An 18,547-nucleotide genomic window follows, 5' to 3' on the forward strand; every position below is an offset into this window, starting at 1 on the left:
TACATAAATATGGGCTGTTTTTGACAATATAATGCACATATATTAGGTAGAAGCACCATTAAGTCATGCTAAATTACTGAAATCTTCACAAGTCTATCATTTTAGTTAAATTTTAGACGGTTTCCGTCTGAAACGAAAGTGGCCGCATTCGTGTTCATCCTTAATATTGAAATGTAAGTTTTATTTGATGGTAATACATAACATATATAAAGGTTGAGGATGAACACGGATGCGACCACTTTCATTTTTGACAAAAACCATCTGAAAAGTGACATTTTTCTGCGTATTTGGTAGATTTTTCATTTTTTAGCTTGAATCGGATCGGTTTTAATGACTTATTCAGCTAAAATCTTTCACATAAACTAATTGAATCAAATGAAATAGACACTTAAGTGTTTAAAAAGTGGTCAAAATCTTTTGTCAGATGAACCTGAAATTTGAGGCCAAAATCGGTTCTTATCGGACCTACTCCTTTGTAAATAATACTAAAGGATTTATTCTTCTGACGTTTCAGTCTTGTTGAAATCTCGTTCTGAAATTATTTCCAAAATATGTGATTCAAGTGGAAATTATTAATAAATTCAAAAAACATTATAATCAATCTTTACTCTGTGAAAAAATTGTCTACTTACAGTAGGTAGTTTTTGAGTAATCTATTTTTCAAATACCAATCGAGTCAGTCTAGATCTTTTTAGCCAAAATTTTGAAAAAATGTGTGAGAGATACAAGAAATTATTTTACCAGAAACCTGTACATCCCATATCCCTCATTTCTTTTCAAATTTCTAAGATATGTGTTTTTTCGATCATTTATAACAAAGAAGTTGAAAAAATATGCATTTGGTTCTTAAAAAAGAGAAAAGTCTCAAATTTACAAAATTGATAGCATGGTAAATTTGACGCAAAAAAGCATCAAAATATGATAAAACTTTCTTATATTAACACCTTCCTATAGTTTTTTCTATTTAAATTTATTCAGATTGGTCCAGTTCATTTTTATTGAAAGTGTGAAAAAAAGTTTAATTGTACATGTGGAACTATTAAATTTTTCACGATATTAGCACGAAATGGGTATAAATTGATGAAAAATGGGAAAATCGTCAAAATTGGGTACTTTTAACGGGCCGTAGCAGAAAAAGAAGTGCACAATTATGTGATGAAATCAGGTTAAGAAACAAAGTTTAATTCTAGAAATATATGGCTCCTCAGAGGTGTACATCTTTAAGCGACAAATACAAAACAATATACGCAAAATGCCCATTATCTTAACTCTATTTTAATGATATTTTAAAGTTTTATAGTGAATAAAACATTTTTCCACTTAAACTGACATACTTACTATGCCTTCGTTTTCAATTTAACAGTTTTTAGATTGTTCTTCTATTATTATTATTATCATTAATTATTATTACTACAACTTTTTCGGGTATCAACTGACACAAATTCACTTCATTCAAATTTTTCCTCAACAAATAAAGTATATAATTCTTTTTATATTTCATTATTGGCTTATCCCCTGGTTTCAAACCAAACTAAGGATTCGTTTTGAGAACAAACAAATCAATTGACAATATTTTACAATGGGTCAAAAGGACAAACGCATTATCAATTAAAAATGACGAATCAACTATTCATTCATGTTACAAAATACGATCGAAACAATGTATGATATATTAAAGTATTAATCTCAATGTCTCTTAAATGAAAGAAGCTATTTATACTTAAGTTTGCTTTGATTTAAGTTACGTAAATATTTTGCATGTTGCCTACACGGTATGATCAATTGATTCGAAGAAAATATATAAAAGAAGAAGATGTGGTATAATTGTCAATGAGTAAACTCTCCACAATAGACCAAATAACAGGGAAATTAGCAACTATATGTCATCGTTCAGCCTTCAAAATGAGCAAATCCCATACCACATAGTCAGCTATAAAAGGCCCCGAAATGACAATTGTAAAACCATTCAACGAGAAAACCAATGGCCTCACTTTTGTACACAAAATGAACAAAAAACAAGTTACTTGCGCAAATTAGGTTCAGATTCACGAACTTTTACTTTCGATAAAAGATAAGATAACGGTCATATAATCAAAATGAGGATAACTGATTTATTGTTCATTACTAGTTGACGGTAAGAACTTAATGGGATCACCATCTAATTGCATAATACTTCGATCATTAACACTGTTGTCTCTCATTTATCCTATGTAAGTATTGGTGAAAAGCCAGTTTTAAAGCTGAACAAAATTATGCATGTTCTAGCAAACACTCAAAAGATTTATTCTAATTTATACAGCATGATGGTACATTTCCTTTGTAATGATTGGTACGTAGTTCAACCCTTTTCCTTGTACAATTAAGATTATATTGTTCTTTAATTGTAAAGTCGATTTAAATCTATTGTTTCTCATACTATATTGAGTCACACGATCTATCTCTATATATATGACTTGTATCTAAATGATCTAGATTCAAACAGGTTTAAATATACATCAGTAGGCGGAAAAGGGTTATATTCGTACGAAGTCTATCACATAATAGGTGGTTACGTTCATCTCATCTCTTGATAGGTATAGATATAAACTTAAGTCACGTTCACAATAATACATAAAATAAGAATATCCCAATTGTTGTGGGAGAAAATAGGGACTACACAATTACACGTACACTCACTTGCCATTGCATTGTCATTTTATTTTCGATCTATGAGTTTAACTGTCCCTCTGGTGTCTTAAGCCTCTCTTTAATTAATCATTTTGAAGGAAATCTTCTCTAGTGATGCCTTGCTGTACATTTTTAATGTATAAGATTTCCTGAATTTAAATAAAAAAAGCAATTTTGGCCGCGAGTATTACTGAAAAGATATTTCTTGTCGAAATAAGCATCGTGCATCTGGTGCAGGCAGTTATATTGAAAACGTTGATATAATTGCTCATTGAAAATGCTAAAACAATTATTTGAATAAATAAAATTGCAAGTTCTAATCCCGAAGGACAAAACCGATATCTCTGCGAATCATTTACATGTTTTTTAATACAGCATTCAGCACATTGAATAAATTTGAAATTTAAACCTGTCGCTGTATGAGATTGGGAAATTTATAGATTTGAAAGATTTTTTTTTAATGTCAGACGTTTTAATGACACACGTGGAGGTCTTCAAATGAAAAAAACAATGCGTCTCCTCCTCATCCAGATATGCTAAGATTTGGATAGTACTGTGATTCTCCGATAATTTGCTTTGACAAAAAGCTAATATCTGTTTTTTTCTCATGTAAGATTTGATTATTTATTGTGACCCATCTAGCTCAATATGTAGGCATGAAGTAGAATGTATACAAAGTGGCATCTGATCACCTGGTTTCAAATACCCCTGGTAATAAGACCTCCAAGGAAATTGATAGAGGCACAATATACATATCATTTTCAAATTATGAATGCATAACTCGTAACAAACTTAAACTCTTGACTAAACCAGATGTTAAGCTATTATTATAAATGCACACATAAGTATCAATATATTAAAGTTATTTAAGAAAAGATTGGACCTTGACGTTAACAATTTTACAGTACTTGACCTAAAAACCCAGGTCAGTGACAGTTGTGTTACAGATAAGTCTACATACAAATGTCACTTAAGTAAAAGAATGCAAACACATTCTGAATAGAAAAATTATATGGAATCAAAATGCACTAAGGTTTACAGATACAAGAGGGCAAAGTCCAAGACTTTGCGTAAGAAAAAAAGGTAACATGACCTTACGGTTTCTCAGATCTTCTTTAACTTTGTTGTTTGGTTCGTTTTATAACGAATAATGTTTAGATTACACCAAGAACAAAATCCAAAGTTCAGTACTTAAATAGGGTTCATGGATTAGCATATTCAATCCCACCACATTCTGTATGCGCCTGTTTTAAGTTAGGAGCCTGTAATTCAGTGATTTTTTCATTTCTTGATGTTTATCATATTTGTTTTGCGTTATTAGCTTTGTATATAGATTAGGTTTCTTGTGTGCATTGTTTTCGTTTGACATTTGGGGACTTTTTATAGCTTACTATGCAGGATCGGAATTTTCTCATTAGTTTTTGATAAAAAATACAAATTGCAGAGACTTGTTTAAACATATCATTCTTTTTGACGTTTTTTGACTATAACATACGTTTGTTAGCATATAAACAAATACAAATTATCACGATAGCAGAATTTAATCAACTTTAAAAAAAAGTACCTCTAATGACACAAACTTGAAGACATAACTTACGGTTTTTATTGAAAATATGATCATCAAGAAAATGTTTGATTTCTTATTATTACTCTTTCTCTTGTCCATTATTCTATCGACGTTGATGTAGTAGGTGACACATTTCAAAGTTTTTCGAAATCTATTGTCTTGAAATAGCAATCACAAGCAAAGTATATTTTACAGCTAATATCTCGGAAATTCATATTCTAGAACTTTTCAAACCAGTTCGCATTTGCAAAGATGAATAGAAGACAAGACGCTTTCTATAATTTTTCTTTGCCAACAAAAGTCTCGATTCCATTAACTGAATCTGAATCTAAATATGTACGTTGCAGGGCCAGAATATGGCAACATTGGCAATGGGGGAAGGGGTGTTGGAAGATTAGTCCAACCATGTGAGAGCAACCGATGTCTTAAAGTTCTTAATTGTATTGACACATGAGATTGTCGTGTAGACCTTTCACATCGGATATTGTTCTTACAAAGAATGAATGTTTTATTGTTCAGATTTGCTAGGAGGAATTTTTGGCAATATCCTTCTACATAAATGAGTCCACTCGTAAATGCCCCCTTATTTTAAATCCCAGTATGTATATATCATTTCTTATATCTATACCAAACCAATTCCAAACTAAAATGTTTAATTCCAAACACTTCTTGCAGGATCTCAAGGTTGACGACTGAAAGTCTAAACCTCTACGCTTGTTCTAGTTGTTCTATGTCATACACATAAGCTAAAAGAACTGTTTGAATCTCAATCAGGAAATTTATACAGGCCATAATGTATTTGTAGTACCGATAGCCGGTTTTGTGGTGTGTTCTTAAGTTACTTTTTCAATTTTGGGCAATAAAGCCAATTAGCATCAATGAAATAAATAGTATTTTTGTCATATCTATGCAAAATACAGAAAAACACAAATTAATTTTATTGCTGAATTCAAGTACATTTAATATATAAGCTGCATTTATGGGTTATCAATTATTTCAACTAACTGTATTCAAATGGTTTTTTTTTCTGATCAGATTTATGACCAGAATAAATATTCTTGATCAAAAATTGATAAATGTCCTATTGCACTTTTTCATATGATTATGTGAACAAGAGTTGTTTATACGATTTCAAGGTTTACAATTTTATTTGTGTCTATATTTCAACACAATAAAAAAGTCAATACATTGTTGTACTGTGCTAACAGGATATTGTATATCGGTTTAAGTACACACTGAACTACATTTCTTCAGTTCACCGACCTTTTATAACATACTTATGAAAGCCGACAACAATTATTGTGAGGAAGTTTGATAACATTTAAAGAATCCTCATATTCAGCGATGTACTTAGTAATGTACTGATACACATCATTTAATACCGAGTTACATACTAGTGTATATATACCAAATGGTATTGGTACAGGCTTTAAAACCAAAAAAAATGAACAATATTTATTTAGTATAATGTTCTATAAATACCCATGACTGTATTATTGTCGGTTTCTGTGCATTTACTCTGAATATATACTTCAAGGTCAAATGTGAATAAATTATGCTGCAGCACTGAGTCTTAATTGCACAGGCCCTATAACATTGATCATGTTGTTAGATTTTTTTTGCAGTACTATATATACCAATCGTTAAAAGAACTGAAATATAACATGAAAACACCCCCTTATAAAATGTAGGCGTTCAAAGCGCGCTTTTCTCGATTTAACAGGGACGCTCAAACCAAATATTTGAAAATGAAGGATGTTTATATGTTACAGTGAATTTGTATAATCAGTGATTATGTAGAATCCCTGAAATTTTCAGGGATTATGTAGAATCACTGGCTAGTTAAGTGATTATGTAGAATCCCTGAAATTTTCAGAGATTATGTATAATCACTAGAAAAAACGTCAGGGATTCTACATAATAACTGAAATGAAGAAATAGTTGTATTTATAAAGAAAGTTAATGAACATAAAATAATTTATTCTATAAAATCACATAAAAACATCATAATAAAGTAACAAAATTATAACAATATATAGAAATGATAAACCCATTTTTTTTTAAAAGTTAGGCACACTATATTAAAATGTTAAACACAATATATTAAAATAATATGCATCACATCTGTTTTTGCCACAATATCCACATTTTAAAAATCCTTCTCCTGCGCATATCGAATCAGATTTTAATAACACGCCTAAGAGAAATAAAAAGTTCAGTAAACACATGCGAAGGTACCCCCCCCCCCCCACAAAAAAATAATAATAACAAAAAAATGGAAATTTGCAACCTTGAACTGGTTCGAGCAAGAATGATAAAGTTACCATTGTTTTGTGGTCAGGCAATATCCTTTTTTAGACCCTTTTTTTAAGAATTGCCATTATGTTTTTTGGGTTTCCCTTTTCTTTTTTATCCTATCGAATTGGTATGAGAATATGCAAGCTTCCTCTTAAAATTTGTTCTATATTAATCCCAAGTTCTGCCTGTTTTTCTTTACATTTAGATGCCTAAGTTCTCACAGTTTGAATTTCTTGCAAATTGTTCTTTGAACAAAACAAAAACACAAAACAGTTGTTCCATAATCTACTTCACCATTTGCTTTACATGTATCACAAATAACATGCTTGTGGATTTACAAATAGAGCATGAATATTCATTTGACGATGGATAAACAAACAATACATGTAAAGCTATCGTTATAAGGGAAGGTTAATATTTTTGATTTTGAAGTCTTCAACTATATCTCTTAACCTTGTGTTGATAATATCTTTTAGATCATCCTATGTGTTTAAAACTAAATTATTTCATCTGGCAAGGAAAATGAAATAAACTTAAAATTATAATTTGTCTATATTAATTTTGTTTATTAAACAAACTAAAGGACCATTAAATTATTCATAATCCCTGAAATCATATTAGGGAATTTGTAGAATAATTATTAAAATGTTCAGTGATTATGTAAAATCACTGGTCATTTTCAGGGATTATATATAATTACTAATGATTTTAGTGATTCTACATATTCCCTGAAAAATCAGGGATTCTACATAATCCCTGATTATACAAATTCACTGTAACATATATACCAAAAACATATGATGATTTAAAAGGGATCTAAATCTATTACTTAAATCAAAACATAAGTTTGGTAAATAAAATATAAGCTTATAAACGTACCTAGAAAATCAGGTCAGTACCGAAGAACTGACTTCTAAACAGTTTATACATGGGTCTTTTAGTCTACCAGTAGCGGTATTGACCCTGTTCTGTAAAAAGTACAAATAACACTTTTATTTATATAAACAGCTACATTCACCACGAATGTAGAAGAATTTCGACGATATGCTTGAACATACTGACTTTTTGTGACACTACTTTTCATTATAAACAAAATATAAAGTAATTTCAAGAACACATTATCTTTATTTTGAAGTCTATGATTCGATAACGAAATGTTCGTTTATTATGCTCATGTAAGATATGCAGTCTGCTTCTGTATTGTTTGGTATAAGGAATCTATTCGTTTAAAAAGTGGACCAATATAGTTCAAACTTTTGGACAGACTGTGTTGAATACTTATCAAACAGCATATCGAATATATTTTTATAAAGGTAAATGCAATTGACTTTAAATCACGTCTGATCAATTCATTGCACTTTTATATCGGTTAATGTAAACATGGCAGTTAATTGAAGGTGAACGACCTGAACTTGTCATATTATTTTTTGACGCAATTATTTTACAGGTTAAATTACGCAATCGTTTATTGAAGATGCTGGATTAAAGCATGATAAGGGAGGAAACTCTTAATTTACAGAAAGTCTCGTAGCCTTGATATAACATTTTGTTTAAACTTGTATACTGCTATTTGAGATACATTTGTTTAAGGATCTCGAAGGTCATAAAAGCTACAAAATAACCAATACTACCTTTCATAGAATCGTGTCCTGAAATAAGAACTTATCTTCAGCTTTAATATGACCAAAAGAAGAAATGTACTACTAGAATTCGTCATTATTCTCGAGATATTACCATGATTACTAAGTTCATGATTTTACAGATACTCCGATTTTATCCTGGGGTCACTTACAATGTACTGAGTGGAAGGGACGAGTAACATGATCAGCCAGTTAATTTCAAGCTTTATATGATTAATTTCAGATTTAAATGATATTATTGCGAAGGATGGTGTTGTATATGTCTAAGCTGCTCATCTATATCACGAAGGTACTGAAGTGACCACAGTCTTCTTTGAGCTGAATTTTTTAATGAAAAGATTGTTAAAAAATAAAGCAATAACCTTACCACGCAACGGCTATTGCGTATTGTTGCGCATTGGTTTTTTCTACATTGGCTCTATGTATAGGGGGAGGGGGAGATCTCAAAAACATGTTTATCCCCGCCACATCTTGGCGCCTGTCCCGAGTCAGGAGCTCTTGGTCTTTGTTAGGCTTGTGTGATTTTTTATTTTGGTTTCTTCCGTTCATTTCGGTGTAACACATTCCCTATGTCCATTTCAATTTTGTGGTTTTGACATCGAGTGTCAAGGATACAATGTTTCCATATATCTATGTAATTATTTCGCCTTAAATGATTAAAGGTAAAATAGACACGAACGCATACACATATATACTATTCGGCTAGTACGACAGCGTGCAAATTCAGTTCTGACAAAGTGTAGAAACGAGATAAATATGTGTTGTCATGTTATGATCTGTTTACTAGAATGATTCAAAAAAAATTTATCACTAGGTAACGTCAAAATAAGTGAAACACATTGAAATTGAATAATAAGGAGATACAGTCCAATATAGTGTAAACAGAATAATATCTTGCAAAACTTTATCTTAAATATCTTTGTATGATGTGAAGATGGTTTTCTTTTGAGTTAAGGTTGCTTTAGGTGGGATATCTTTGTTCACGGAGAAAACTCTTTAAATCAGTTATGCATTTGTAAAAGTCCAGTTTCATCTATGCATTTTAAGCTTTCACCTAAAACAAATAATCTATGTAACCAAGAAGCTTAGAACATGTCTAAAAAACGATTGACACAAACGTACTGATGATTTTAAGAGTCATTTCCCTTAACCTGTGTTAACCTCCTTAGCCTGTTAAAAGGGAACATTTTCCACAATTTGATATACAAATGTAGTTTGATATTTTAAATCTTTCTAATTAGAACGATAATTACACCTGTCCTTTTCTTGTGATGATTTACACATTTATTAAACAAATTCAATGTTATTTTGTATTTTAGCATGTGTTTTCTTCGATTAAACCTGGTCTGTAAACAATTTTCTACGAAGAAAATGCCTGTACCAAGTCAGGAATAGGACATTATTATCCATTCGTTTGATGTGTTTGAGTTTTTGATTTTGCCATTTAGTTAGGAACTTTTCTTTTTTGAATTTTCCTCGTAGTTAAGTATTTCTGTGATTTCACTTTTTTTTAGTTTACAACACGGAATTTATTTTCTCTCAATCGATTTATGATGTATACTATGGATTAAATCGTTTTACTTCGGTATACTTCTGTTGCCTTTATTTGGTTTACCATGACATTTTAGCATAGTTTATTGTCTATATTACACGTTTTTTTTGTTATATTGTCGTCTTTTCTTCATTTCTTTTTTTTTTTCAAAATAGCATATCCTGTCAACAATTAAAACATTCAACATCTTTCAAGAACATCATTTTATTGGAACGTTCAAAAAGTCCAACTCAAAGTTTCCATGCAGAAAAGGATGATCTTGACCATTCGCTGCTATACAAATTTCCAACAACATAACCGGTATTTGTATGAGTTCTTAGAAAACATGTATCATTCTGGTTCAAATAAACAACGACCACAGTTGAAACGGATGGGTATGGAGTATCCGATGTACTATCTGCGGCGGTAGCTCCTACAATGTTACTGTTAACAACCAAATGAACTGGCATTCTACTTCCTGCGTACCCAACGACGGTATAAGCAAAAACGTACATACCATTCTCAGGAGCAATGAATGTTCCAGAGTGTTTATTGTAGCCATTCCCGGAATTGGTGAGGACAGAATCAAAAATTATAGTATGATGGTGTCCAGGGTCTATTTCCGATTTGGAAAGGTATGCGTGAAATGCGATAATTGGTGGGGAATCAACGTTAGATCCGGACAGCAGTAATCTCCTATTTCGTCTGAAATCTGAAAAAAAACGTAAAAATTAATATATCTAGAATATGGAAGTGACAAGCAGAGAAATTTCTGATCTGACACTTGAAATAAAAGATATTTTTAACCCATATGAATGTACTAAAACTAAAGGAAAATCAAAATGTATGAACATCAATAGCCTATCCTAAGTTCCTGGCAATGCTAAATTATATAACTCTTGTGATATTTGTGGAAATCATAAGCAATTTTAATAGCATAAGTTTTTGATAATTTTTATACTTCTAAATGTCTACTTTAATATCCACCCTGGTTTGCTATGGTATAATAGATGCACTCTTTTGCTCAATCTGGGTGTTTTATCAGTAGCTGTTAGAGGGCGCAAACAGCTGACCATTCTAAAGTCTACCTCTGTGTTATCGCCTTTTTGCCCTTTTTCTTTTAGAATGTTGTTTTGTTTGAATTTTCGAATTTTACTTTTGTCAATGTCCTATTGGTAACTTTTCCCGTCTTAAGTTTACTAAAGGACTTTTGCCAATGAACATTGGGTGACCCTCATATATGTACTATGACAAAATCCCATATTTAAGAGAGGTGCATTATAAAAACAGTTTTTGATCTGCATGCAGGTAGACAGACAGATAGGCAGTATTATATTTCATCAATTTAAAGTTCATAACATTTCCATGTCTCTATAGAGCTTTATGAGCTTTCGTGCCATCGTCTTTTTTTCTTTTGGTTACGGTGTTTTCTTCCTGTTTCTAACTTTACGGATGCCATCGCGTGTTGGCTGACCGTTATAGAATACAACAATCCCCTTCCCAATTCACGAATGTGTCATATCGAATTAGACTATTTACCAGGTTTGTGATAACATGAGCAACTCGACGGGTGCCACATGCGGAGCCGGATCTGTTGATTCTTCCAAAGCACCTGAGATCACCTACAGTTTTTGGTAGGGTTCGTGCTGCTTAGTCTTTAGTTGTCTTTGTTTTGTCTTGTGTATTATTATTTGTCTATTTGTCTTTTTCCTTTTAGTCATGGCGTTGTCAGTTTTGTTTTTGATCTATGAGTATGACTGTCCCTCTTGTATCTTTTGCCCCTCTTTTACAGTCTTATTAAAGAGATTGTTATTGTGAAACAGAGAAGCGGACATCATTAATGATGAATTCAGCATTACAACTTATAATCACATAAACTCTTCTTATCAATTATATATTAAGGATTGATTTATACCCGTTGGTGTCTGATTTTCTTGGATTTTGTAGGAACGCGGTAATTGCAAATTCTAGTATAAGTTTTACCTATTTTCAGAAAAGTTTGATTAGAAATAGCTAAGTATTCTCCATGCACGAAAGTCGAAACAAACGACAATAAATTATTTCACAATATTACCTGTTTGTAGTCTGTTGTTTGGAACGCTCACTTTATCTTTTGGCTTCTCGACATTCAGTTTATTCCAAGATTGTCGGCTTTGTTGAGACAGCAGTACACCAGTCAGGTTGGAACCCTTGCGTTCAAAACAAGCCTTACAGCTTTGTAATTGATTTTCCAAGCTGTTAATTTTTATATTTTGAATCCTAACGGTGTCTTTCAACACATCAAATTCTTTCTTAAATTCAATAATCATGACATTTTGTTGTTCAACAAGTTTCTCAAGTCTGGAAATCTTATCATCACTACCAGAAACAGAATCAAAGTTAATGCAGCAAATTGCGAATATAACAAAGATGACTACCATGTTTAGTTTCTCATTATATCACGAGAACAATGATAACCTATAAAATGATGATAAGAGTTATGCTTATCTGTGAGCGTTTATTATAATGTCAAAATAAAAGACGACGAAGATACCAAAGGGATATTCAAACTTATTAGTCGAAAACAAACTGACTTTTTCTTTGCAACAAACCTGTCAAAACTATAAGTCTAACTAGGTAGATCACATACAATGTACACAGTATAGGAAGGTAGCACCAACAATTGTAATCTAATGGACAACCAATTCATGTTGGCATCCTTCAAATGTTCTATGTTGCAACTGTCGAGTTATGTTATGTATTTCGGTTGTTTCCTGTAAAAAGTTAATACTTCAGTTTTATCATGTAAATCTTTTGTATAGTCATTTTATAAAATTTACTGTTTGCAAAAGTAAAAACTATTCTTAATTATAGGGATGTTCTGGTAACAGAAAACCCTGGCCGGTTTCGGCTAAACTATTTTGAACTTTTGGTTCTTGGTGCTGTTCAACTTTGTTCTTGTTTTGGCTTTCAAACTTTTGTATCTGGGCGTAACTAGTAAGTCTTGTGTGGACAAAATGCACTTTTGGCGTATTAAGTTTGTTGCCTTTTTTAAGCTATTATTCGTGTGTTTCTTTGCCAATTTATTTATATTGTAGTCCTGTAATGTTGTGTTGTCATTTTAATGCTATATTTCACATGGTCATAAAAGAGAGAGGTTTGTCATGCCACAAAACCAGGTTCAACCCACCATTTTTTCCTTTAAAAATGTCCTGTACCAAGTCAGGTATATTATAGTTCGTTTATGTGTGTGTTACATTTTAACGTTGTGTTTCTGTCGTTTGTTTTCTCTTATTTTTTAATATAAATTCACATTACTATAAGACGTGTTACGATCCTTATCTATCAAAAATTCAGGTATTTGGTTTTGATGTTATATTTGTTATTCTCATAGAATTTTGTCCGTTTCTGTGTGTGTTAAATTTTAATGTTGTGTCGTTCTCCTCTTTATATATATAATCTATTTTCCTCTGATTTAGTGTGTTACCCCGATCTTGTTTTTGGTCCATGGATTTATGAGTTTTGAACAGCGGTATATTATATTTGCCTTTATCTATGGGATAATAAGTGTACGCTGGGAAATGTTCGAATACACGTTCGTTTATAGTATAACAAAAGTAAAAAAACGAACATTTGAATGTATCAGAAATACGGACTGAGCAAAAAAAGGATACAAATACCGGAACAAAATAAAGAAAGAAAAAATAAGAGATAAAGAGATAACAAGAGTTTTGTGAATAAAAAGCAATGCATTCATACATAAATGAAACATACAACATGCATGAGCTTTTCAGGATTTTTTTAATATCTTTGCTTAATTGTTTCAGGTGTTGACATCCATGTTTATTCAACATCCGCCTATACGGTATGGGTTTTGTTGATCGCCGAACGGTGACCTGAAATTATCTTCATCTTGTTTATTTTGGCTAAAATAGATAGTTGTAAACGTGTTTGCAATCCTTTAAAATTCATTTATGAAGAGTAAATCACTTTTTAGTAATTTTATAAAATTAAAATGGATGTACCAAGTCAGGAATATGACAGCTGTTTTCGATTGTTCCGTTTGTTGCTATGTAATGCTTTCTTCCGATTTACAAATTGTCCTTTTATGTCGGTCTCTTTTATATACCTTTGTATTGATGAAGTGTACATGTGTTCATGCAAGCGATTTTCAAAGAATCTTGTACTACTTCAGTTTCGGTTGAAAACAAAATTTTACGACAAAAGAGATGATTCCATCTTCCCAATTGTAAACTTTTCATTTCTATGTTACAACATTCAACCGCAGCATATATATCTCACAATAGTCTATTTGCCATTACCGATTTCATTCTGTTACACACTTTTTAAACAATTTACTTCCCTTTGTCGTAGACTGGTTTCATATATGACAAAATCGGCTTTTTCCAATGCAAAGCATGATGCATTGAAAGTGATGTAGCGGCTGTTAAATTAAATTTTTCATGAAAAACAATTTCTAATGTCACAAACATTCAGCTGATCAACAAATTGATGTCATTAAAAGATTTGAAAACCTTACAGATTTCTCAAATTATGCAGAGGTAAATTTGCTCTTTCAGCTATCTCTGCATTGTATAAATAAACATTAATCTCCCTCATAACAATGACAACTGAAAAAGAGATTTCTAATGACGTGGTCAATTGCGGGAATTGGCAAATAGCCTACTGATACGATATTCCCGGGCTTGCATTTCCTGTCACGATTTCCTTGATAGAGAATTGCTGCTCAAAAGAGAGTTCCAAATGGTGAAGTTGATATCATCCCTTCGTTAAGTTTACAGTCGCCACCACGAGTTGGTTGACCGTTCTTGAATAACCTTTTCACAGATGATATCGAATATGTTCCTTATGTTGTAACTACTATACCCTTCCCTTTTCACGTATGTGACCTACCGAATAAGACTTTTAATCGGATTTGTAAAAACATAAGCAACACGACGGGTGACACATGTTTTTGATGGGGTTCATGGTGCTTAGTCTTAAGTTTTGATATTATTTATCTGTTTGTGTTTTATTTTTAGCCATGGCAATGTCATTTTTTTTCCATCTATGAGTATAATGGTTTACTTTATAGATTGTTATTTGGTCGGAGAGTGGTCTAATTGGCACTCATACCACATCTTCCTATATCTATTCCCATTTTCGAACAAAGTAATTCAACTTCATCACTTAGTTTGTCCTTTTCATTTTTAGCCATGGCGTTTTCAGTTTATTTTGAATTTATGAGTGTGACTGTCCCTCTGTTATCTTTCGTCCCTCTTTTAAAAAATGTTTGAATGTAAATTAAAGGTTGTATTGTAACAAAATATAAAACATTTGAATACACTACCCATAAACTAGATAAGTCAAAAAGGGAATAGAGACAAAACAATGCGTATTGGTTAATGTTTCGGACGAAAAGCATACTACGCTCAGTGCATGTATGTAAACTCAATCGGTTTGATCCGTTTTCAAGGAAGCATTGAGTAAAAATAATAAAAAAAGGTCAAAGACACAACCTACCGTGACAAGATATATACATTATTATTTCATAGCAAGGCTTGTGATGCTATAATAGTTGTAACACTATGATTTATGAAAACTATAATCGTATGATATTATCACGAAATTAGAACAAAATCAAATTAATTTTTAGGTACTGTGAGTTGAATTATTTTTTCATGTCATGCATTTCTAGAACATAAAATCATAAACATCTTACATGGTACATTTTGTACATGTGTAGTGACAGGCAGTCGTATGTTTACTTTAAAACGTTCAGTGGTGTATTTTCCTGTATATTCAAGGCACTTTTCTTATGTACCAGTTAATTTTTTTTTTATTAAATGCATCCTAAAAATAACACCTTAAAAAAATCCTTGTTTACCCTTTGAGTTAATGGTGATTGTCAATAAGCGCAAAAATGCATATGACACCTTTCACAGATATGTTATCTTAATTTCTTAATCTAAAAATATCTCTTGCACGACCAAAACTCAACACTTGTCAGTTAATACATTTATTTGTAAAATCCGACAACGATTCGACTACATGTACACTTAGGATTAAATCCTTATGTGAGAGTACCATCTTCGACGGTTTATTTTGTATGAATTACTGAGCATTTATCCTCCAGTATATAAAAAGTTTACATATAAAGGAAAGGGTTACATAGATTGTCCTCACAAATCACACTTTAAGTAATGTGTATTTCTTAGGGCAGGGTACCAAAAGGAACTCTAACCAATTTGATAATGCATTGAGTTACTTCATGGTTTCTTCATGATTTTCAACCATTTAGATAAAATTAAAAAAAACTTGCTTTTAAACATTCTCCAGAAATGTAGTAGCACGATATTAATCTAAATCCACTGTGTCAGATCAATACCCAGTCACCGATGTAATAAAATAAGTTAGTAAAAAGTTTGATTTACATTAAATCCAGTCATTGAACTATCTTAGAATACAAAAATTGTTCTAACAGATCATAGAATATGAAACATTGGGTACCCACTTCAAAGGGGTAAAATAGTACGTGACATCAGTTGTTTTCACTTAAAGTTTGGTATCATGAAAGATATAGCCGGGTAAAATGGCTATTCGACTATATATAAATCAAGAAGGAAGATTCGCTCCTTAAACTTTTATTTTAGCAGTCCGGCAAGACCGAACAACAAACTCCAAACTAAATGTGATGTAACATACAAACAATAACAATATATATAAGCACAATCAATTAAAGGATTAAGAAGATTAACAGATGACAAATTAGAAATAACAATGGATTAAAAGAGTAATTAGTGTCCGACACGTATTTGTAAATTATAGTCCAAACTGTCACAGAGAATGAATAATGAAATAAATAGAGTAAATGCATTTAAGACCTTTGTCCAAGATTATGACACATATAATCCGTGTAAAACACTTATGCCTAAATTTACGACAAAGTCTAGAATGATAAAATAAATGCAAAACCTAAATATATATTAAAACAATTAAATGTTGTTTAAAAAACGTATTTCATTGCACTGTCCAAATTGTCCGGTCATATATTCCCGCGGCCTCTGAAGACACGACCCGGGTCTTAATATTATGTTCATCTGAAATTGTTCCGAAAGTTTCTTCTGTGATTGTGGCGTCCTCTGTATCGATAGTTTTGATTTGAATGGTTATCTTGTCTTGTATTTTCCCGAATATTGTCCAGTTCGTCTTCTAGTGTTGTAATGCGATTCAACATACGTTCTTTGTCGCGCTGTAATTGATATTGCTGGTCGATGGCTTTACATCTTTGATCGTATATCCGAGAATGAATTGCTTTAAGATCCGTATTGCGTTCCTGTAATTTTTCTATTTCTTTTTTATCATTTGCACCTTGTTTTTGAATTTTTTCTAAATTGCGAATTACACTGTTATGCTCTTGTTTCAGCTCTTTGAATTTCTTTTCGTAATGAACACTTTTGATTTCAAACTTCACTCTCTCTGAATGCACTCGGTCGTGCCTGAGTGTAACGCTATCAATGAATTCTCTATCATAATTAAAGGCGGGAAAGAAATCCATCAGTTCAATAGTTGTAAGTTCCGCACAAGGAAATATTGACATAGCTTTATTTTCTTTGAAAATTCTCATCCTTTCTGCGTCGCGGCGTAACTTTGATTTAGATTTAACTTTGACAACTTTCATGTCCGGTTGTCTGTGAAAACTACACATTCTGGCGTAATGTCCAAAACTTCTGCACTTATAGCAAAAAGACGTTTTTGCTATGCATTGTTCAAAATGAAATTGGTTGTTAACAGTTTTTCCACAAAACTTACATAGGCAGTTGTCCATATGTTGTGTTGAATTTCTGGTCTGAAAGGTAGTTCTATTATCAAACATCTGGTATTTCCAGTTTCGGCCAAAATTTCTGGTTCTCTGAGTATCCATTTTTCTGTTTGCTGGGGGATCAGCTTCACAGGTAGAACAAGGTATCCGAAAGATCCGTTGCCCGTACGTCCTAACACCAGATATAGCCGGGTAAAATGGCTATTCGACTATATATAAATCAAGAAGGAAGATTCGCTCCTTAAACTTTTATTTTAGCAGTCCGGCAAGACCGAACAACAAACTCCAAACTAAATGTGATGTAACATACAAACAATAACAATATATATAAGCACAATCAATTAAAGGATTAAGAAGATTAACAGATGACAAATTAGAAATAACAATGGATTAAAAGAGTAATTAGTGTCCGACACGTATTTGTAAATTATAGTCCAAACTGTCACAGAGAATGAATAATGAAATAAATAGAGTAAATGCATTTAAGACCTTTGTCCAAGATTATGACACATATAATCCGTGTAAAACACTTATGCCTAAATTTACGACAAAGTCTAGAATGATAAAATAAATGCAAAACCTAAATATATATTAAAACAATTAAATGTTGTTTAAAAAACGTATTTCATTGCACTGTCCAAATTGTCCGGTCATATTTATCTGTGTGTTTTCTGTTTCTTTTGTAGCCATAGTGTTGTCTGTTTATTTTTTATCTATGAGTTCCAATATATCACTCTGGTATCCTTCTCTGATCACGTTTGTTACGTAAAACACTTGCTGGTTGACATGAAAGCCATATTGCATTCCCTGAATATACATAAATTGTTCAAGAATTTGTTGATGAAAAATTAACTATACAATGTTATCGGCGTGCATATTTCTAATTCATCACTTTTTTGTAGAGAATGATACTTTCCATTATGCACGTTTTATATAACTTCTACGATGAATGTCAGGTTGACGGTTATCCTTAACAAAATAACAATCAAGTGTACATACAATCTAGATATTTTGTGCAGTGCTTTTGTGTGGATTTTGTTTTC

General features: G+C 31.7%; 1 protein-coding gene across 1 annotated transcript; it reads right to left on the reverse strand.

The window, feature by feature from the left end:
* Window positions 1–9,903: 9,903 nt before the first annotated feature.
* Window positions 9,904–12,171, reverse strand: LOC134684239 (uncharacterized). The gene is made up of 2 exons (XM_063543504.1): window positions 11,778–12,171; window positions 9,904–10,415 (listed from the first exon to the last, which is right to left on the reverse strand). The coding sequence occupies exons 1-2, from the start codon at window positions 12,121–12,123 to the stop codon at window positions 9,955–9,957; spliced, it is 807 nt and encodes a 268-aa protein (XP_063399574.1). The 5' UTR covers window positions 12,124–12,171; the 3' UTR covers window positions 9,904–9,954.
* Window positions 12,172–18,547: the final 6,376 nt, after the last annotated feature.

This window comes from Mytilus trossulus, chromosome 9 (genome assembly GCF_036588685.1).
Source record: "Mytilus trossulus isolate FHL-02 chromosome 9, PNRI_Mtr1.1.1.hap1, whole genome shotgun sequence".
In the NCBI taxonomy this organism is placed as follows: domain Eukaryota; kingdom Metazoa; phylum Mollusca; class Bivalvia; order Mytilida; family Mytilidae; genus Mytilus; species Mytilus trossulus.

Coding starts and splice junctions, on each gene's coding strand:
- LOC134684239 (XM_063543504.1), bottom strand. CDS start 12,123: ATGGTAGTCATCTTTGTTATATTCGCAATTTGCTGCATTAACTTTGAT. Junction 10,416..11,777: donor AAACAACAGACTACAAACAG/GTAATATTGTGA, acceptor GTTTTTTTTCAG/ATTTCAGACGAAATAGGAGA.